This window comes from Empidonax traillii, unplaced genomic scaffold, assembly GCF_003031625.1.
Source record: "Empidonax traillii isolate 1590-97213 ecotype Southwest subspecies unplaced genomic scaffold, ASM303162v1 scaffold4:size3804566, whole genome shotgun sequence".
Taxonomy (NCBI): Eukaryota; Metazoa; Chordata; class Aves; order Passeriformes; family Tyrannidae; genus Empidonax; species Empidonax traillii.
Genome location: NW_020955197.1, coordinates 3,326,327 through 3,342,272, shown reverse-complemented (window position 1 = coordinate 3,342,272; position 15,946 = coordinate 3,326,327). Strand labels below are relative to the sequence as shown.

Below are 15,946 nucleotides of genomic sequence, written 5' to 3'. Positions count from 1 at the left end.
ATAAAAAATTCCATTATTTTAGAGAGCATTTTTTTCTGAAATTTTTATTAAAAATTTACATCTGAATATATGAGTGGACATGGAGGTCTGGAAAATTGACTTGGCTAGTTAAGTGAAGGATGATACCACAGTGTATGAAAGCCTGCAAGATTGTATAAAATATATATATATGTGCATGTGTGATATGGTGTACATATATAGAAGTGTCAAAACAAGTAAACAGTATCCAGTTGATTATTCTTTGTCACTTCTGTGTTGTGATTTAGACCAGAAACACCTTTAGGCTAAGATTAGCTGTAATGGCAGAGGAAAATTGCTGTAGAGGAGTGTTTTCTCTGCTAGAGCACGAGCTTCGTCAAATCACCTCCTGTTTTTTTAACACTTAGAAATGGTTGTTGCTCTTTCAGTCGCCTATGAATCTACTGGATATTGAGCTGTGTCAAATGAGGAAGTAATCTCTACAAACACCAGGTCTTCAATGTTCATGTGGTGAAGAAGTGATTTTGTTGCTTTCTGACACAGCTGATCAAAGGAATGTTACTGTTAATTAACCACGCCACTCGAAGGTTTCAGAGACTGCAACATATCATACTTGATCTAGATGAAATTAGAGAATCCCAGAAAATGCTGACCCATTAAGTTTATGACTTAGAAAGTCTTTTCTTGCTCCTCTTAGTCCAGTTAGATCCTTACTTAATTCCCTCAGCAGGTGGCATGGCAATGATGACTTACTTGTGTCCATTCCCTGCTTTCTTCCTTCTCCAGGGTCTATTCAAGCCATATACCTGAACACCAGATGGCGGCATTTGTTTGGGAAACACTGAAATGTCCCCATCTCTGAAATATCTTGCACAAAATATGCTTTCTAGTTCTTCATCTGCCCAGGACCTTACTAACAGCATGACAGTCTTGCTGTGAGCTGTAGAATCCAGTTAAGCCTTGAGAATGGATCTGTGGCAGGCTGCTAAACAGACAGTATAGTGTGAGAAGCCTGAAAGTCTCAGTTCTGCACAGTTTATCAGGAAAACATTTTTGGAGCTCAGGAACTTGGGCATCACTACTTCCAGACTCATGGCTTCTTAGATAATTCAGGCTGTTGTGTAGATGAGACTACAGATGAAAAGTGTATCTGTATTAGCATAGACAGTCCCTCTGTAAGAAGCTATATTCACAGTAGATAATCTTTAGTTCCTAAAGCAGGTCTGCAGTAATTTATTGTCAATAATATACAGCATTAATGAGATTATTATTATCTAACCTTTTTTAAATGTATCTCTCCACACACTGAACTAATTACTCCTTTAATTTCTTCTTGCATGCTTTTAATTAAGTATATATAATACATCTTCAGTAATAGCAACCTTCCTTCTATTTCAGGACAATATTCCTATTCGTTGTTATCCCTTACTATGTGTTTTGTTTGTTAAGAATTTTGTTTATTTTTTGAGCTGCTGGAACAGTGCAAAATTCTCCCTGTGCTTTGGTTGGGGTGCTGTATTTAGGTTTGTTGTTATTCTCATGCATTTGTGAACTCTTAGGAAAATACTGAGTTTCTTCATGAAGGCTGAAAATGTTAATTGTGTGAAATTTTGTCCTTCTGTGTCCTGTCTTGTAATGCTAAATATTTAAAAGCTAAATATGTGCACAAGCACATCTTTATTAAAGTCTGTTCTTGCTAAAATAATGACAAATTCTTTTTTTAACAAAGTCTTAATCTTATTGAATTTGTATATTGATATTGTAGGTCTATAGTAGGTAGTAGTCCAGTTGGTAGACTGTAACTGGGTTTTGTATATTATTGTCACTAACTTTATGTGCTTACAAGGGAGCTTTTCATTTTTCTCCAAAACATTGGATACTAGTTTGAATCTTTTTCTCTGAAACAGTTTTGCATTATCTGTTGAAGTATTTTTACAGAGAGACTTTACAAAGAGACTTGATGACACTGTTTTCAGAGCTTGAAAGTTCACTTCAAGGACTCTTTTTTCTATGTAATAGTACTTCTAAAATGGCATCTGCAAGCTCCCTATTTTAATGCCTTAGTTTAAATTGCAAAGGCCTTGGAACAATCCTTAGATATATAAAAATATTTCTGCCTTAAGAAACAGCAGTAGGGATTTGCTTAGAAGATATTTGGATTCATCATCCAACAAGATCAGTTACATTCACTGTTTTCACAGCTTCTCTTGTTTTGTACATTTCACAATATAGTATTTGATAATGATTTAAAAAAAAGTACTATTTAAACTCCAAAAGTCTGCCTGTGAAGACAGTGATTAGTGATCAGGGTTTTGTTTTACACTCTGAAACATATTTTCTTTGGGGCCACGAAACTTTATAGAATATTTCAGTAGATAATAAAAGAGAATCAGATCAGTGTTATGTATATGCCTATTGATATGTATGATTTAAGATTTTAACTAGTTGTGCATATTTCTATTATGTGCACATTCTTTTATAGGACGATATTTGACTGATAATTTCCTTTATTATTCTGTTTTCCACATGTCTTTTCTGCTTTCAAGTAAAAAAAATTTTAGGTTTCATTCTGAAATAAAGATCTAAAATGGAAGAAAAGCAGGTAGTCTATTAATTTTAAGACTTTCCTTTATAAGAGGAATTATGCTTCTTGTCTAATATTCAGAATTAGGTACTGTGGTGGAAGTATCTTATTTTTTAATTTTTATCATGAAACACTTCAGAATAGAGGGCAGTAAGAAGATTAAAGTCTTCTTTTCCTGTATAAGAATGTAACAGTTTTGTAACATCCAAAACAAAGAATATGAGTTCTGATTTTGAAAATTTTTGTGACTCAAAAGCATAATTATCTATGGAGAAAGGCTTGCTATGGTGGAAAACCTGAAGATTTTTATTTGGAAATTGTTGTATTTATTCAATATAACGTTCAAATTTGAATTATCTATCTCTCAAAATGAGAACAGAAATAAAACTAATAATTTCCTCAAATACTACAAGTTAAATAAATCAGTAATTTTGAAGGTGGGAAATTGCCAACAGTTTCTTTACCAGCCTTACTTTATAGGATGGAGTACAGCAAAGGACCCAGATAAAGGATATGAATGGAAATAATTCCCCTGGAGTGGTTTGTCACAGTGCTTTTCTCTGTTGGAGAGAAGCAATGGAAGGTGAGGGAGCAAGTGAGAGGGCTTCTAGATCCTTATTCACTCAGGGCTTGCCAACTGAAAATTAGGAGCAGCAGCAATTTCACTCACTTTTCTTGTTACTGTGACAGCAACACCGAGCTGTGACGAGAGGACCTGCTATTTGCTGCACAACTTCTTGAGTTTGAAGCAGCTCTAAGGTCAGAAATTTTGGTCCTGGACCAAGAGAGAGCTCTTCAGATTTGAATGAAGTAGGAACAGCATATGCATCCATGGGATTTCACCTGCTTTGTTAACTGATTTCCTTCTCCGCCCCATATAGTGCAGATGTATATGGAGATTGCTATATTGTTTATGTATCAGTCTGCATCTTGGTTTGATGGGATACACAGCTTCTTATTCTTCTGTCCTGTGTGATCTAAGCTTCTTTAATTCTTAACAAGTTTTCAGTTTTAGTTCTTTAAGGGGATCCTGGGAAGATGATTTTATCCTTAGAATGGCCTTTTTGACAGTTGCCTACTGAGCTATAGAAAGGGACCTGTCATTATCTGTGTAAATCCTAAACAATTTTTCGTAAAATTTTCCTCCAAATATGTGTGTGTGACCAGAATAAACAGGCTGTCACAGGTTTCCCTTGAATTGTGGTCTAGAATTTCATTGAGAAAAGAGGTTGGGGATATAAGAAAGATGTAAAGAGGAATATGAGTTATTGGTAGAGGTAGACAACGAAATTAATTGGCACATAAATCCTGTTTTCCACGGGTTTTGTAACTTCTGTTGTTTATATAGCAATTTATCTTATTTGCTGTTAAGGCAATTAGTATTGGAAACAGTTTTTGCTCTAGCATGAAGCTGTTCATTTAATGAACCAGAATTAATAAAACATGATTAAAATGCTGTCTGGTTTACCTTTTTTAGCAAAGCTTGCTGAAGAATGAGCAAAATCAGGAAGAAATGGTACTTCACTTCCTTCTGGATCTCTCTAGTCAGTGTGGCGTCTCATTTCCCTGCACTCCGAGTGGGACATCTTTTGAGTTAACATCTTCTCTTCATACCATTGAGGATGATTCAGCTATGGATGTGAAATCTCTTTGGGATGATGTGAGATTGCATCTTCGACAATTTTTAGTAAATAGACTTCAAAGTCAAGAAGAAACAAATGCTACTGCTTTGCAACAACAAATGGAGTTTAAAACTCAGTGCATACAGCAACTTTTGTTTCTTTATCCTGAATCAGAAGTCTTAACAAAGTATCAAAATATGCAGAATAAACTGGTTAGCAATCTTCTACAGAATTGTATTTTGTCTAGTTGTGGTGAAACAAATTTTGATAAGGTAGTTCATGGTTACCAAAGTTCCATACCCACATTGTGCACAATGATAAAAGAGGATTTGTATATACTAAGTGGAACTATTGATCCTTCTTCTTCATTGAAATTTATTAATGAAACTTACCTGGATACCATCACAGAAGAAATGACAGTTCTTCTTGAAAGACTTTGTGAGCTGCAGTTCAAAGAAAATGCTCTACATATAGTTAAAGCAACCAAGATTTCAAAGAAGCGTAGAGGAACGGTTCACGCTGTGGGTTAGTAGTTTTATTTTATGTTCTTTATTATGTTACTTTTTTTCCCCCAATATACTTTATTATTTTCTAGGAGAGAGAGACTTGAAAATATTAATTAGAGCTTTATGTTTTAACCATGCCACTGCAGTCGAATTCTAGCCTATGTCAGAATTGTGATGAAAAAGGTTTTAAAGTATGAGAAAGTAACCTACGTAACTTACAAAACCCCATTATAATTCATTGGATAACACTGTCATGTCATAGTATTTTTTTTTTAGCTTAACTTATTCCAACTGCTGAAATATATAATTGAATAACAACTATTTACTCCAGGTTTAAATATATACAAACTCCTCTGTCTTTTTCCCCTACTCATTTCAAATTGTCAGACACATAATGGAGATTATTTGGAAAACTGTCTAATAATGTGTCCATGAAACAGACACAGCTTCATACATCAGGGCTAACCCCAAAAATTACTATGCAGATTTTAATTCTAAAACAAACAAACAAATATTTATGCTTTCTAATTGTGTGAAAGTACAGTAAGTTGAAGCTAATACCACCTGGTAACTTCTTCTTGTTCCAAGGAATAAAAAGCAGGAAAGGAATCTGTTACTGATGTAGTATATTTTGTACTTTTTTTCTTTTTCAGTTTGTAAATCTGATGTGCTAATTTATAAGGGGAAGAATCAGCACTTTGGAAAAAATCATACGAAATGGAAACTTTCATAACATAATTGCGTGATTGTATGTAATTGCTTTTTCAATACAGAGTTTTGATCACTCCTCTGTGCAGAAGCTATTTGTTTAAAGCATAGCTTTCCATAAAGGTGATTTGCAGACAAAATACTAAAAGCTTAGAATCACATGAAAAATATAGAAACAGAAGATCTTAGGGTTGTGCAACATACAAATAGGATAAATGAGGTGATGATTTGTCAGGTTAATGCAGAAGAAAATTGCGCTCTTGTGAGTTTTAAAATCATCATATATGTTAGTGTAAGTCAAATAGAAATTATAGTGGAAGAAATGCAGAGTTAATTTTTCAACAAGAGATGAAACATGGAGGAGTATGTGGAACATATGAAGGACAAGGTAAGGAAAAAGACATGCAGACATATAAGTTGAAAGGACAAGAATTTCACCGTAAAGTTGACAAATTAGTGGGATGGAGTATAGTGTCAGAATACTGTTGAGGTATGGAATAAATAAGAAGAAATATGTCTTTGAATTACATAGTGAGATGGGAGTCAATGAAAGAACTCACTGACAAAAAACATAAAAAAGACCTATTGGGAATGGGAATTCTGTAAGTAACTTTTAATTTCAGTCTCAAAAGAGCTCTCAAAGATAGGTAAGTTCAGGTATCTCCATTTTACATCTAAAACGTGGAATTTAAAGTGACACTAAGGATGTCTCTAAAACACCCACAAATTAACTCTTTCTGTATTACAAGAAGGAAAAGTCCTTCAAATCTATTAATACAGTCCTTTATCTGCTTAATTTTTTTTTTGCCAAAAGATGTGCTTTGACAAATTATTGTGCCAGCACATCTATCAGTATAGATTTCTACTGCACATTTCTTTTGTATATTCAGAAAAGCAGAGGAAGGTGAAAATAAAGTAAATCTTAGGAACATGCTTACAGCTTTAAAATATTTTCTGCAATTAATTTGAATTAAAACCCCCCCAGCATTTCATAGGTATTAGAGCAGATTTTAATTTTTATTGAAAATGCAGTAAATGTCAGATTTGCACATACAAAAGCTGTCCTCTTAGCACCCATAGAGTGTGTTTTGAAGTGCTGTTCATTAATATCATTTAATACTCAGAGTTACTTTCTTCAGGGCCTGTTGTGCTCATGCCCTCATATTATTTTACTTCAAGAAGTTTGTATGGGAGACAGGCATAGATTTGCCTACAGTCTTACTAGTTTTCTGCAGAATCAGACTGCTCTAGATGATGTATGGTTATAGACTGCAGACAGCCAAACTGTAAGGCACCAGTAGTGAAGTCAGCAGGCTAGAGCAAAATAGGAAGTCAGAGTTATTTGGTTTGGGTATAGTTTGTTTTTTTCATTTTGTGGACATATCATAGCCTATTATTAATCAACTCAAGCAAAAAAATTTCTTTGTATCATTGCTAAAACAATTATTAATGAATAGTTTATTCTATATGAGCTCATATGTGAAGAGTCTTTTCTGGAAAGAGAATATACTATTTTTGTATCATGCTACTTCAGAAAAGGGCATTTTTCCCTTTAGAATTATGGTGTTCACAAGGCAGTTCACACTGAAATAAGTCTTTGGGGAAAAAAAAATTCTACGGACTAACTGTTTTAGGAGTTTTGAAATGGTAGACAAGTTCTTAATGTCAAGTAGCTTTTCCTGCTTGGAAGTTGTATTAAATTCTGATACCTTTTCTACCCTCACAGAAATGAGAGTGCAAGTCTGTATTTTTCAGTAGTTCAAGTTAAAAGACAGCTTTAATAGATTGCCTTGACAGTGATACCCAGTTTTGCCAAGTATGAAAAAAACCCTCATGCTGTAGTATGGAGGGACAGGGAAAAAGAAAGGAGTTTTTTTTCTTAGCTGATAGACAGTTATACCAATGTGTTTCTTATTTTTTGATTAGAGGTCTCTGCCCTCTGGGAACCACCAAACCAGCACATTTCAGAACAGCGAAATAATTTAATCTAGTGCATTCAATTGGGACTGTTATCCCAGAGGTGATAAAAAGGCTTGTGTTTGCTCAGTCCACCCTCAGGGTAATGTGGTTTTTGGTTGATTGTTTTTTGTTGTGGTTTTTTTCATTAAGACTTGCTGTAATGAGTCTTACTATGTAGCAGAGAACAAAAATAACAGAAAGTAAAGAAACAGTACCAGAACATCAGAAAACTTTCTATACATTCTGCTGGGAAAATACAGGTAGTCTATAAAAAGCTTTAACAGAGTTGTGAATCTTTAAAATATTTCATATATAACAATCTATTTGTGAAGTAAGGAAATAATGTGTTTTTTTTTTTTTTTCATATTGCATTAGAACAGTTATTTGTGAAGTACTGTAAAAAGATTGTATCCATTTATCAGGGCTGAGGAAAGCACGGTTTGGGAGAGAAGCTGTCAAAATGGCATGTGAAAAGAGGCAAATTTTTTGGAATTTGGCATCTTCAATTGCCAACTATACTGGAGGCAGGTGTTTTTGTGTTTTAACTTGCTCCTGTTCCCTGTTATATCTGTGACTCTCATTACATTTAACAGTGCAGGGTTCAGCCATAAGTATTTGAGCTAAATTATTGTAGGAGTTTTTTATATAACATGAATTATGATTTCTATATATATTCTCAGCACATAATCAGTGTTTCCAATGTACTAAACTAATATTTAAGGAACGTTTCTCAACACCCCCTAAAAAATATTTTGGAGCTTTTAGGGGATTTTGTTGTTTCAGACTTCCTATCATTTTAATCATATGTCTTTCAGAAGTTTATGTAATGTTACGGTAAATAAAAATATACTAAAAACATCTGTTAACATATTTAGCATGGAAAGAATCACAGTTGGTTTTCAGCTTATCTCTTATGGTTTTTTGCTTCAATTTCCAATATGATATTTCTTAGACATTATTTGCAGTAAGTCTATTAAATGTGTATTGTACTTTTACCTTTTGAACCTTTTTTGTGCTCCTCTGTTTACCAAAATGTTAAGCTTGTTTAATCAGGCATTACTAACCTATCTTAATTCTTCATCTGTTAGATGAAGAAACAGCTACTCTTACAAATGATAAGACATCTGCTAAAGAAACTTAAACCCCATGAAATTATGCGCAATTTATGTATTAGTGGAAGGTTTTCTTTTGTTTATTTATATAATTTTATATATAAACAGAGAGTGTAAATACATATGTAGACTACTTAACTCATTTTTTTTTTTATTTTTAATTTCCTGTGGTTAAAACTAAGAAGAGATTAGAGCTCTGAGTTTCATCTTTTCTGACGTATTCAAAATCATTGGCTTAATATTTTCACAAACTTTTCAGAGATGCCTAAACATTTAAAATCCCAAATGAAACTTGGTTTTAAAATCTGAGGCAATACAGAGTGTGCTCTTAAATATCACTAGATCATTATTTTTAAGGAAGTATTATTGCAAAGTAGAGGTATATTTTTAACTACGAAGTCATTAAACCACCTTCAGAGATGTATTTTAATATTTTACACTTTTACTGCAGTATATCATCCTGTTATTTAAGTGTCCAGCAGACCTCCTTTCTCTTTTCCTATTCCAGAATATAACCAACTTCCTTTGTATTCTAAAGATATATTCAAATGCAAACTGTAATTTAAATTATGATATTATAAATTTATTATCTTTAACTAATCTTGAGTGCCTACAAAAAATACTGTGGTTGTGGAACCTAATATGAATATGGCGTATATCTAAACTTCAGCAAAGCCTTTGACACTGTCTCCCATAATATACTCCTGGAAAAGCTGCAGCCCATGGCTTGGACAGGGGCACTCTGTGCTGGGTCAGGAACTGGCTGGAGGGCCGGGCCCAGAGAGTGCTGGTGAACGGGGCTGCATCCAGCTGGCAGCCGGTCACCAGTGGTGTCCTCCAGAGATCAGTGCTGGGCCCAGTCCTGTTTAACATCTTTATGGATGATTTAGATGAGGGGATTGAGTCCATCATTAGCAAATTTGCTAATGATGGAAGGCAGGAGGGCTCCGCAGAGGGACCTGGATAGGCTGGAGAGTTGGACTGACTCCAGTGGGATGAAGTTCAACAAGGCCAAGTGTCGGGTCCTGCATTTTGGCCACAACTACCCCCTGTAGCGCTACAGGCTGGGCACAGAGTGGCTGGAGAGCAGCCAGGCAGAAAGGGACCTGGGGGTGCTGATTGACAGGAGGCTGAACATGAGCCAGCAGTGTGCCCAGGTGGCCAAGAAGGCCAATGGCATCCTGGCCTGCATCAAAAACAGTGTGGCCAGCAGGACTAGGGAAGTGATCCTTCCTCTGTACTCAGCACTGGTGAGGCCACACCTTGAGTATTGTGTTCAGCTCTGGGCCCCTCAGTTCAGGAAGGATATTGAGGTGCTGGAGCGGGTCCAGAGAAGAGCAACGAGGCTGGTGAAGGGACTTGAGCACAAGCCCTGTGAGGAGAGGCTGAGGGAGCTGGGGTTGTTTAGCCTGGAGAAGAGGAGGCTCAGAGGTGACCTTATCACTCTCTACAACTACCTGAAAGAAGGTTGTAGCCAAGTGCCAGGTTTAGGTTGGATGTTAGAAGGAAGTTCTTTTCTGGGAGAGTGATCAGGCATTGGAATGGGCTGCCCAGAGAGGTGGTGGATTCACCGTCCCTGGATGTTTTTAAGATGAGAGTGGGTGTGGAACTGAGTGCCATGATCTAGTAATCACAATGGGGTTGGATCAAGGGTTGGACTTGATGATCTTGGAGGTCTCTTCCAAGCTAGTTAATTCTATGATTCTATGATTTGAATAAAAGGACTCAGTATTGTTTAGCTGCATTTGTGCAGTGGAGTTGAAAGCAAGAAGAGAAACAGATTCTGGAGTAACATGCTGAAATGAAGACAACTTTGGGATGTTAAATTTAAGTACTTGGTTAGCAAAAACAGATCATTTAACCTTACATATTCCCAGCAATTTGTTGAACTACCTTGAAATGCAAGTTTTGGGTTTTGCATATTGGGCTGCTTTTAACACCATTAGGAAACGAACTGTAAATAAGCCACTCTCCTTCCCCTACCACTTTCTGGTAAGGGAGGGACAAAAAAGGAGAGATTATTGGTTAAGATAATAATTCATTAAAGGCACACAGCAATGGAACGAGACACAATAACAACAGCAATATTAATAACAAAAGTATACAAAAAAGAGAAGGTGTTTTACCCACGGGGCTGTGCTACCAGGAACAAAACAAATATGGTTTCCCCAGACAAGGGCAATATGGTGACCATTCCTGCTCCCATCACCATGTGGTGTTAGGGAACAAAGGCAATATGACAGGGAAGCTCCCACAGCTAATGTATCCTACCCCTCACCCGAAAACAACGAAAAAGAAGGACAAACAATCACCCAGAAGCTAGGTTGTCTGAGTACTGGTTGCTCAGCCTCTCCACTGGGGCTCAGTTCCATGCAGGTACCTCCACTGCCATTTTAATGCTTCACTGCGCCATAAGTCGATCCTGCAGACCACTGCTGCTTTTTTTTCCTACGACTTAGCTACACTGCTTCCAGCTTGGTTTGGCTTGGTTTGGCAGGGCACCCTTCCTCTCATTTCAATGAGCTCGACCAGTTGGGGTTGGCCCCTGCTGCTGGTGTGTTCCCTGCTGGCAGCTTCCCCGCTGGTGCCATTGATAGTGGCGACACTATAGTCAATTGTGGTTTTGCTGCTGTCACTTTCAGCACCAAAGGTCCATAGCTGTGCTACGGAGAAAATGGGACACCAGCGGAGTGGTCCTGAGTCCAAAGGGATTGATGCCGACACCTTCCCAGACAGCAGCAAAATGGCCAACTTCCAGTAAGGGCACCTGGTGTTTTCCTGCTGAAACCATGCCCCCCAACCATGAGGTGGGTGTATAGAATAACTTGGTCACACCCACACCATGCTAAACTCCACCCTTCTCTCTGTAACCAGGACACATATTTAACTTATATTTGATTTCTCCACTATATTCATGTGCATATGGCTTTATTTCCCCTAGTTTATCATTTCCTCCCTTTGAAATGAAGAACTTCAGTTTCAGACTTTCTTTCATCCTTCCATTTTATTTAAACTCAGTTGGTTTGTAATCTCTTAAACCATCATTATGGCCTGCAACCAGTCTTCTATGATCTTCATCTTATCTGTCAAAAATATGCTTACAATAAGCATACCTTCAGGTTTAGTGACCATGTGATGAAAAAACCTGATTATTCATGTCTGGAAATAATTAGGACTCAATAACTTCAGTATAATTTATCCTCCCATTAATATCTGGAAATTAAAGAGTTCCAAATTCGGATTCATGTCATTAATATATGTATCTTTGCACCTTTTTTGATACTTCTGTACAGATTACAAATTATGGCAGATAATTTACAATATTTATGTTTTAGTTACAATTGGTTTTCCATCATGTTTTCTCATTTCAACAGTCCATAGAAGTCCTCATAGAAGTATGAGGATGGTAGGGAAAAGTGTTTCAGTCTCTTGACTTACTACTGGTCTGTCCTGGAAAGTCCTGTTGTATCTTCCTGAAATGCTAGTAAGGCATGCTAGTGTAAAGTTGACCATGGATGGATTATCGATGATAATATCCAGTATCACTTCCTGCTTCTACAGATCAAATTAATTCTATTGCCCAGGTCCTTGGATTAGTACAGCAAGTTTTCAGTTATTTATATCTATAATGTGTTGTTAAGGACCAAATGTTTCAAAATAAAAAATTTTAAAATTTAACTGTGGAAACTATTTAAAATGTGGGGTTTTTTTCATTAATTTGAACTTTAAAGTGTTTCAAGACCCACATAAATATTGTAGTGACTTTTAGGCATTATAGAGACAAAAATACTTCCAGCATAGAATTTAAAGCTGTCCTCTTTCAGATGGAAGCTATTCCTGCTTGTTCTGTCACTCAATGGCCTTGTCAAAAGTGCCTCTCCAACTCTCCTGTAGCCCCTGAAACAGGCTCTAAAGTCTCCCCAGAGCTTTCTCTTCTCCTTTCTTATAACCCCAACTCTCCCAGCCTGTCTTCATACTTGGTGATCTATGGCACAGTCTTCCCTGTATCTTACATAGGTGGAGTGAAAAACTGTACGGTTTCCATCCATGAAAAATGGGAAAGTAACGGGTATCAAGTAAAACTGTAGCACTTTTTTGTTATGTGTATATAAACTTCACAGAAAACATGAGGACAAGAGCAAAAATTACATGGGTATTACATTGGGATTGAGTAAAAATGCAAATATGATCACCACAGATTGCTAGGTTTTTTTTTATAAGCCAATCAGCATTGAGATATTCGATAGATTTAATTGTCACTGATTTCAAAAAATGGAGCAAATAGTGTTAGTGGGAATTTATAATAAGAAGTTAGAATTGAAAACCAGTGGACATACAGATATGATGCAGATTTCTGAAATTGTCTTTGTTCCTTGGGAAGCCTATAAGATCTTGACAGCCATAGCAAGATCTTACTCAGGGGAACCAGAATAAATATCCTTGAACATAATATAGAAAATAATGTGTTTTATAGCTTGTTTGTCACATATTATGTCTTATTCTTCCAAATATTGTATTTGATTCTTCTACACAATTATATTTAACAGAAGTATTGTTAGTACTGAGAAGAGAATTGAACCATCTGTTTGAACATGCATAGTTGAAGTTTTAATAAAAAAGAGATACTCTTTTAAAGGCCATATGAACACAATATCCTAGGACCACAAATGTGTTTCTAGTGGGAGAATGACATTTTCTTGAAGATTATAAAAGCATTAAGCTTGTTACTTTTTAAGCATATAGTAGGGGGTAAGATAACAGTATCTCAGTTACTGAAATGTCAGTTGAACTGACAGAATTTCAAAGCTGCTACTGTGCCTGAATACCTTCCATCTTTTCAGAGCAGTTGCTTCAAATTGCTTATTAAGCCCATAATATGAAGATGACCAGTGATATCTCATTATTGTTTTTTTTCATATTAAAAATATGCCTATTCTGGGATTTTATTATCTAGTTTACTTAATAAAATAGGTAAACACTAGCTTTAGTTTTGAAATAATTTAAATATTTTTAAACATTAAATTTTTTATGATATTTTGGTTTATATTTCTTAAACTGTTGCGTCTTAATGATTTTTTCCACTTTATCTTTTCCAACCAGAATTCAAATCTGTTTTTAGAATTCTGTAGAGGTTGAAAGAGGCCTAATTTCATTCTTGGTTTGTTGGTTTGGTTTTTTTTCTTTCAAAATGTCCACAATTAGCAAACACCAACTAGTTATCTTCCTTTGTGCTTTCACAGCATACCTGCATTTTCTTCCTCAACATGAAAAAAGCCTTTAACTCACTATGCTCTCTAATTGTTCCATTCTCCTCCCAAGTTTAAAAGATGAAACTGATTGACTCTCTAGTCTGATACTTGGAGAGTGGTCAGAGTTCATTTTGAGATTTATGTACTGTAGTTTTCTGTTTAATAATAAAAAGTGACACAATCTGAGAGAGAATTATGATAGTAGTCTCTCTTTTACTTCAGAACATGGGCCTTTGTGAAGACAAGTGTGTAGAACTATGGGAGATAAGAGAATACTTCAAAAATGTCTTTAAAGAGTCTCCTGCAGTATTGATTCAAAGAAAGTTGTTACTAGAGCTTTCAATATGTGCATCTGCCAGCATTTAATCACAAGTTTGTTAGTGGTCTTGACTGATTTTTGTCAAGATAGAGAACCTCTTCTGTCACAAAATTGTGTGGTAAAAATTCAAAATTAGTCACAATAGTTTTTTTGGAAAAAAAAGCCGGAAAATTGGTGGAGATCACATCCACAAGATGGATGTTACATGGTAAATTAGAATATGAATGTTCTTTTCACTGTGGCTTAGGCTTAGAATTTTTTAAACCCCCTCCATCTTCAATCAAGGGGCTGCTGTATCTACTGATTTTTTGAAAAGCAAAGCTTTCAGTCATTTTATAGTACTTTTCACTACATTTTCTGAATAGAGCAAGGCAATGAGGATATTCCTGTCTGTCTAACGTAGAGAGAAGTACGTGTGTTTATAACCCAGTCCCAGTGCCCATAAATGTTGGGGACTGTCTGAAATTATATCAGTTACTGGTCTCAGACTTCCAGGAAGAGCTTTATTTTCCTCAGTAGATTCATACACTGATCATCCTCTGGCTAAGAATCAGTGCAGTGATTTTTTGATCATGTGCTAGAAAAGTCCAGCACTTTCTGTGCCATTATTAGGTGTTCTGTCACACACATACTAGCAGCTCATCTATAAAGAGGTGTTTTAATTCTGTAGTCTCAGCTGAGTGATTGGGAACTTTTATCTGTGCTAACAGATGTGATTAATCCTTCTTTTGTATATTAGTCTGTCTAGAAAATATTTGTTAAAAGATTATGAATTTCCAAACATTTCTCTAGAAGTTTTTAAATGGCAGTGTCTGCCCTTTTTTCTGTATGCCTAGATTGATTTTTGATGTTTATATTCCTTGTAAAAGTAATTATTAGAACTCCGTCGTGACTTAGCCTAACTAGGGTTTTTATATATAAAGAGGGAGGAAGCAGAAATATGAATATTGACTCCAGCTTTGTAAGTAGTGTTTTTGGTTTGGTTTGGTTTTTTCTCTTACTAGAACAGAGTTGAACTGGCTCTGTTGTATCTTGGAAATTCCAAGGAGTGAAAGAAACAAAAGTAACATAGGCACTTTAATCTATTATTTAAAGAAATACACAATATCATACATAGACTACACAAAGGAACGATGAACACTTGATAGAAATTCCTGATTGGTTGAAAGTTCCTAGCAATCTAATTTGAATAGGGTGATATAATGAACCAATCTGTGAGAGACCCAAGAATTCCTCTGTGAATGAAGATGCAGAAGGATAGTAATTAAGCTAGGAGACATTTTTATATTTGCAAACATTAAAGAAATTTAAATCAGGTTAAAATAAATATGTTAATTATTGTGTTTTCACATAAAAATTAGAATTGTCTTTTATCAGCCAAGTATTTTAAAATGGTTTACAGAGAAATACAGACAAGTCCTCTCAAAGTTACAGTTCATGAGAAAGTTTGACAGACCTGGCAGTGCTTAATTTCTCTTTCAGCTGAGGAAAGACTGAGGAAGATCAACTTTTAGAGTTCTTCAAAGACTCCTGTTTCAATATAGGTCTAATTTACAGTTTCTGCAAGCTTTCAGTGTACTCTATTCAAACACTATTTTGGTGTTTTCTGTGTGTGAGTGTGAAGATTTCAGGAAATTCAGTGACTCCCTCAGCCCACAGTGTGGACAAGAAAAATAAAAAATTGCATTTGTAACCAGTTTACATCGTTGGTAAGACCAGAATATGGTTTCACTTCTATTGAGAAATATTACCGAAAGTAGCATTTTGTTATAGGTTAGTTCTTGCAGTTTTCCAAAGAACTGTTTGCTTATAGTTGCTACTTCAGAACAAATTGCCAATTACAGAATAGTACCTAAAAAAACACCTATAACTACTACTGCTTATAGAAATATAGTCTTTCTATAAGTT

At 35.6% G+C, this 15,946-nt stretch overlaps 1 protein-coding gene across 6 annotated transcripts in view; it reads left to right on the top strand.

Moving 5' to 3' along the window:
- KIAA0825 (KIAA0825 ortholog) overlaps window positions 1–15,946 on the top strand; it is a 238,079-nt gene that overhangs the window by 49,438 nt on the left and 172,695 nt on the right. For all 6 annotated transcript variants that reach the window (XM_027878183.1, XM_027878158.1, XM_027878149.1 and 3 more), the window contains one exon: window positions 4,041–4,710. In XM_027878183.1, coding sequence (XP_027733984.1) covers window positions 4,041–4,710 — 670 coding nt within the window. The remainder of the gene's footprint in view (window positions 1–4,040; window positions 4,711–15,946) is intronic.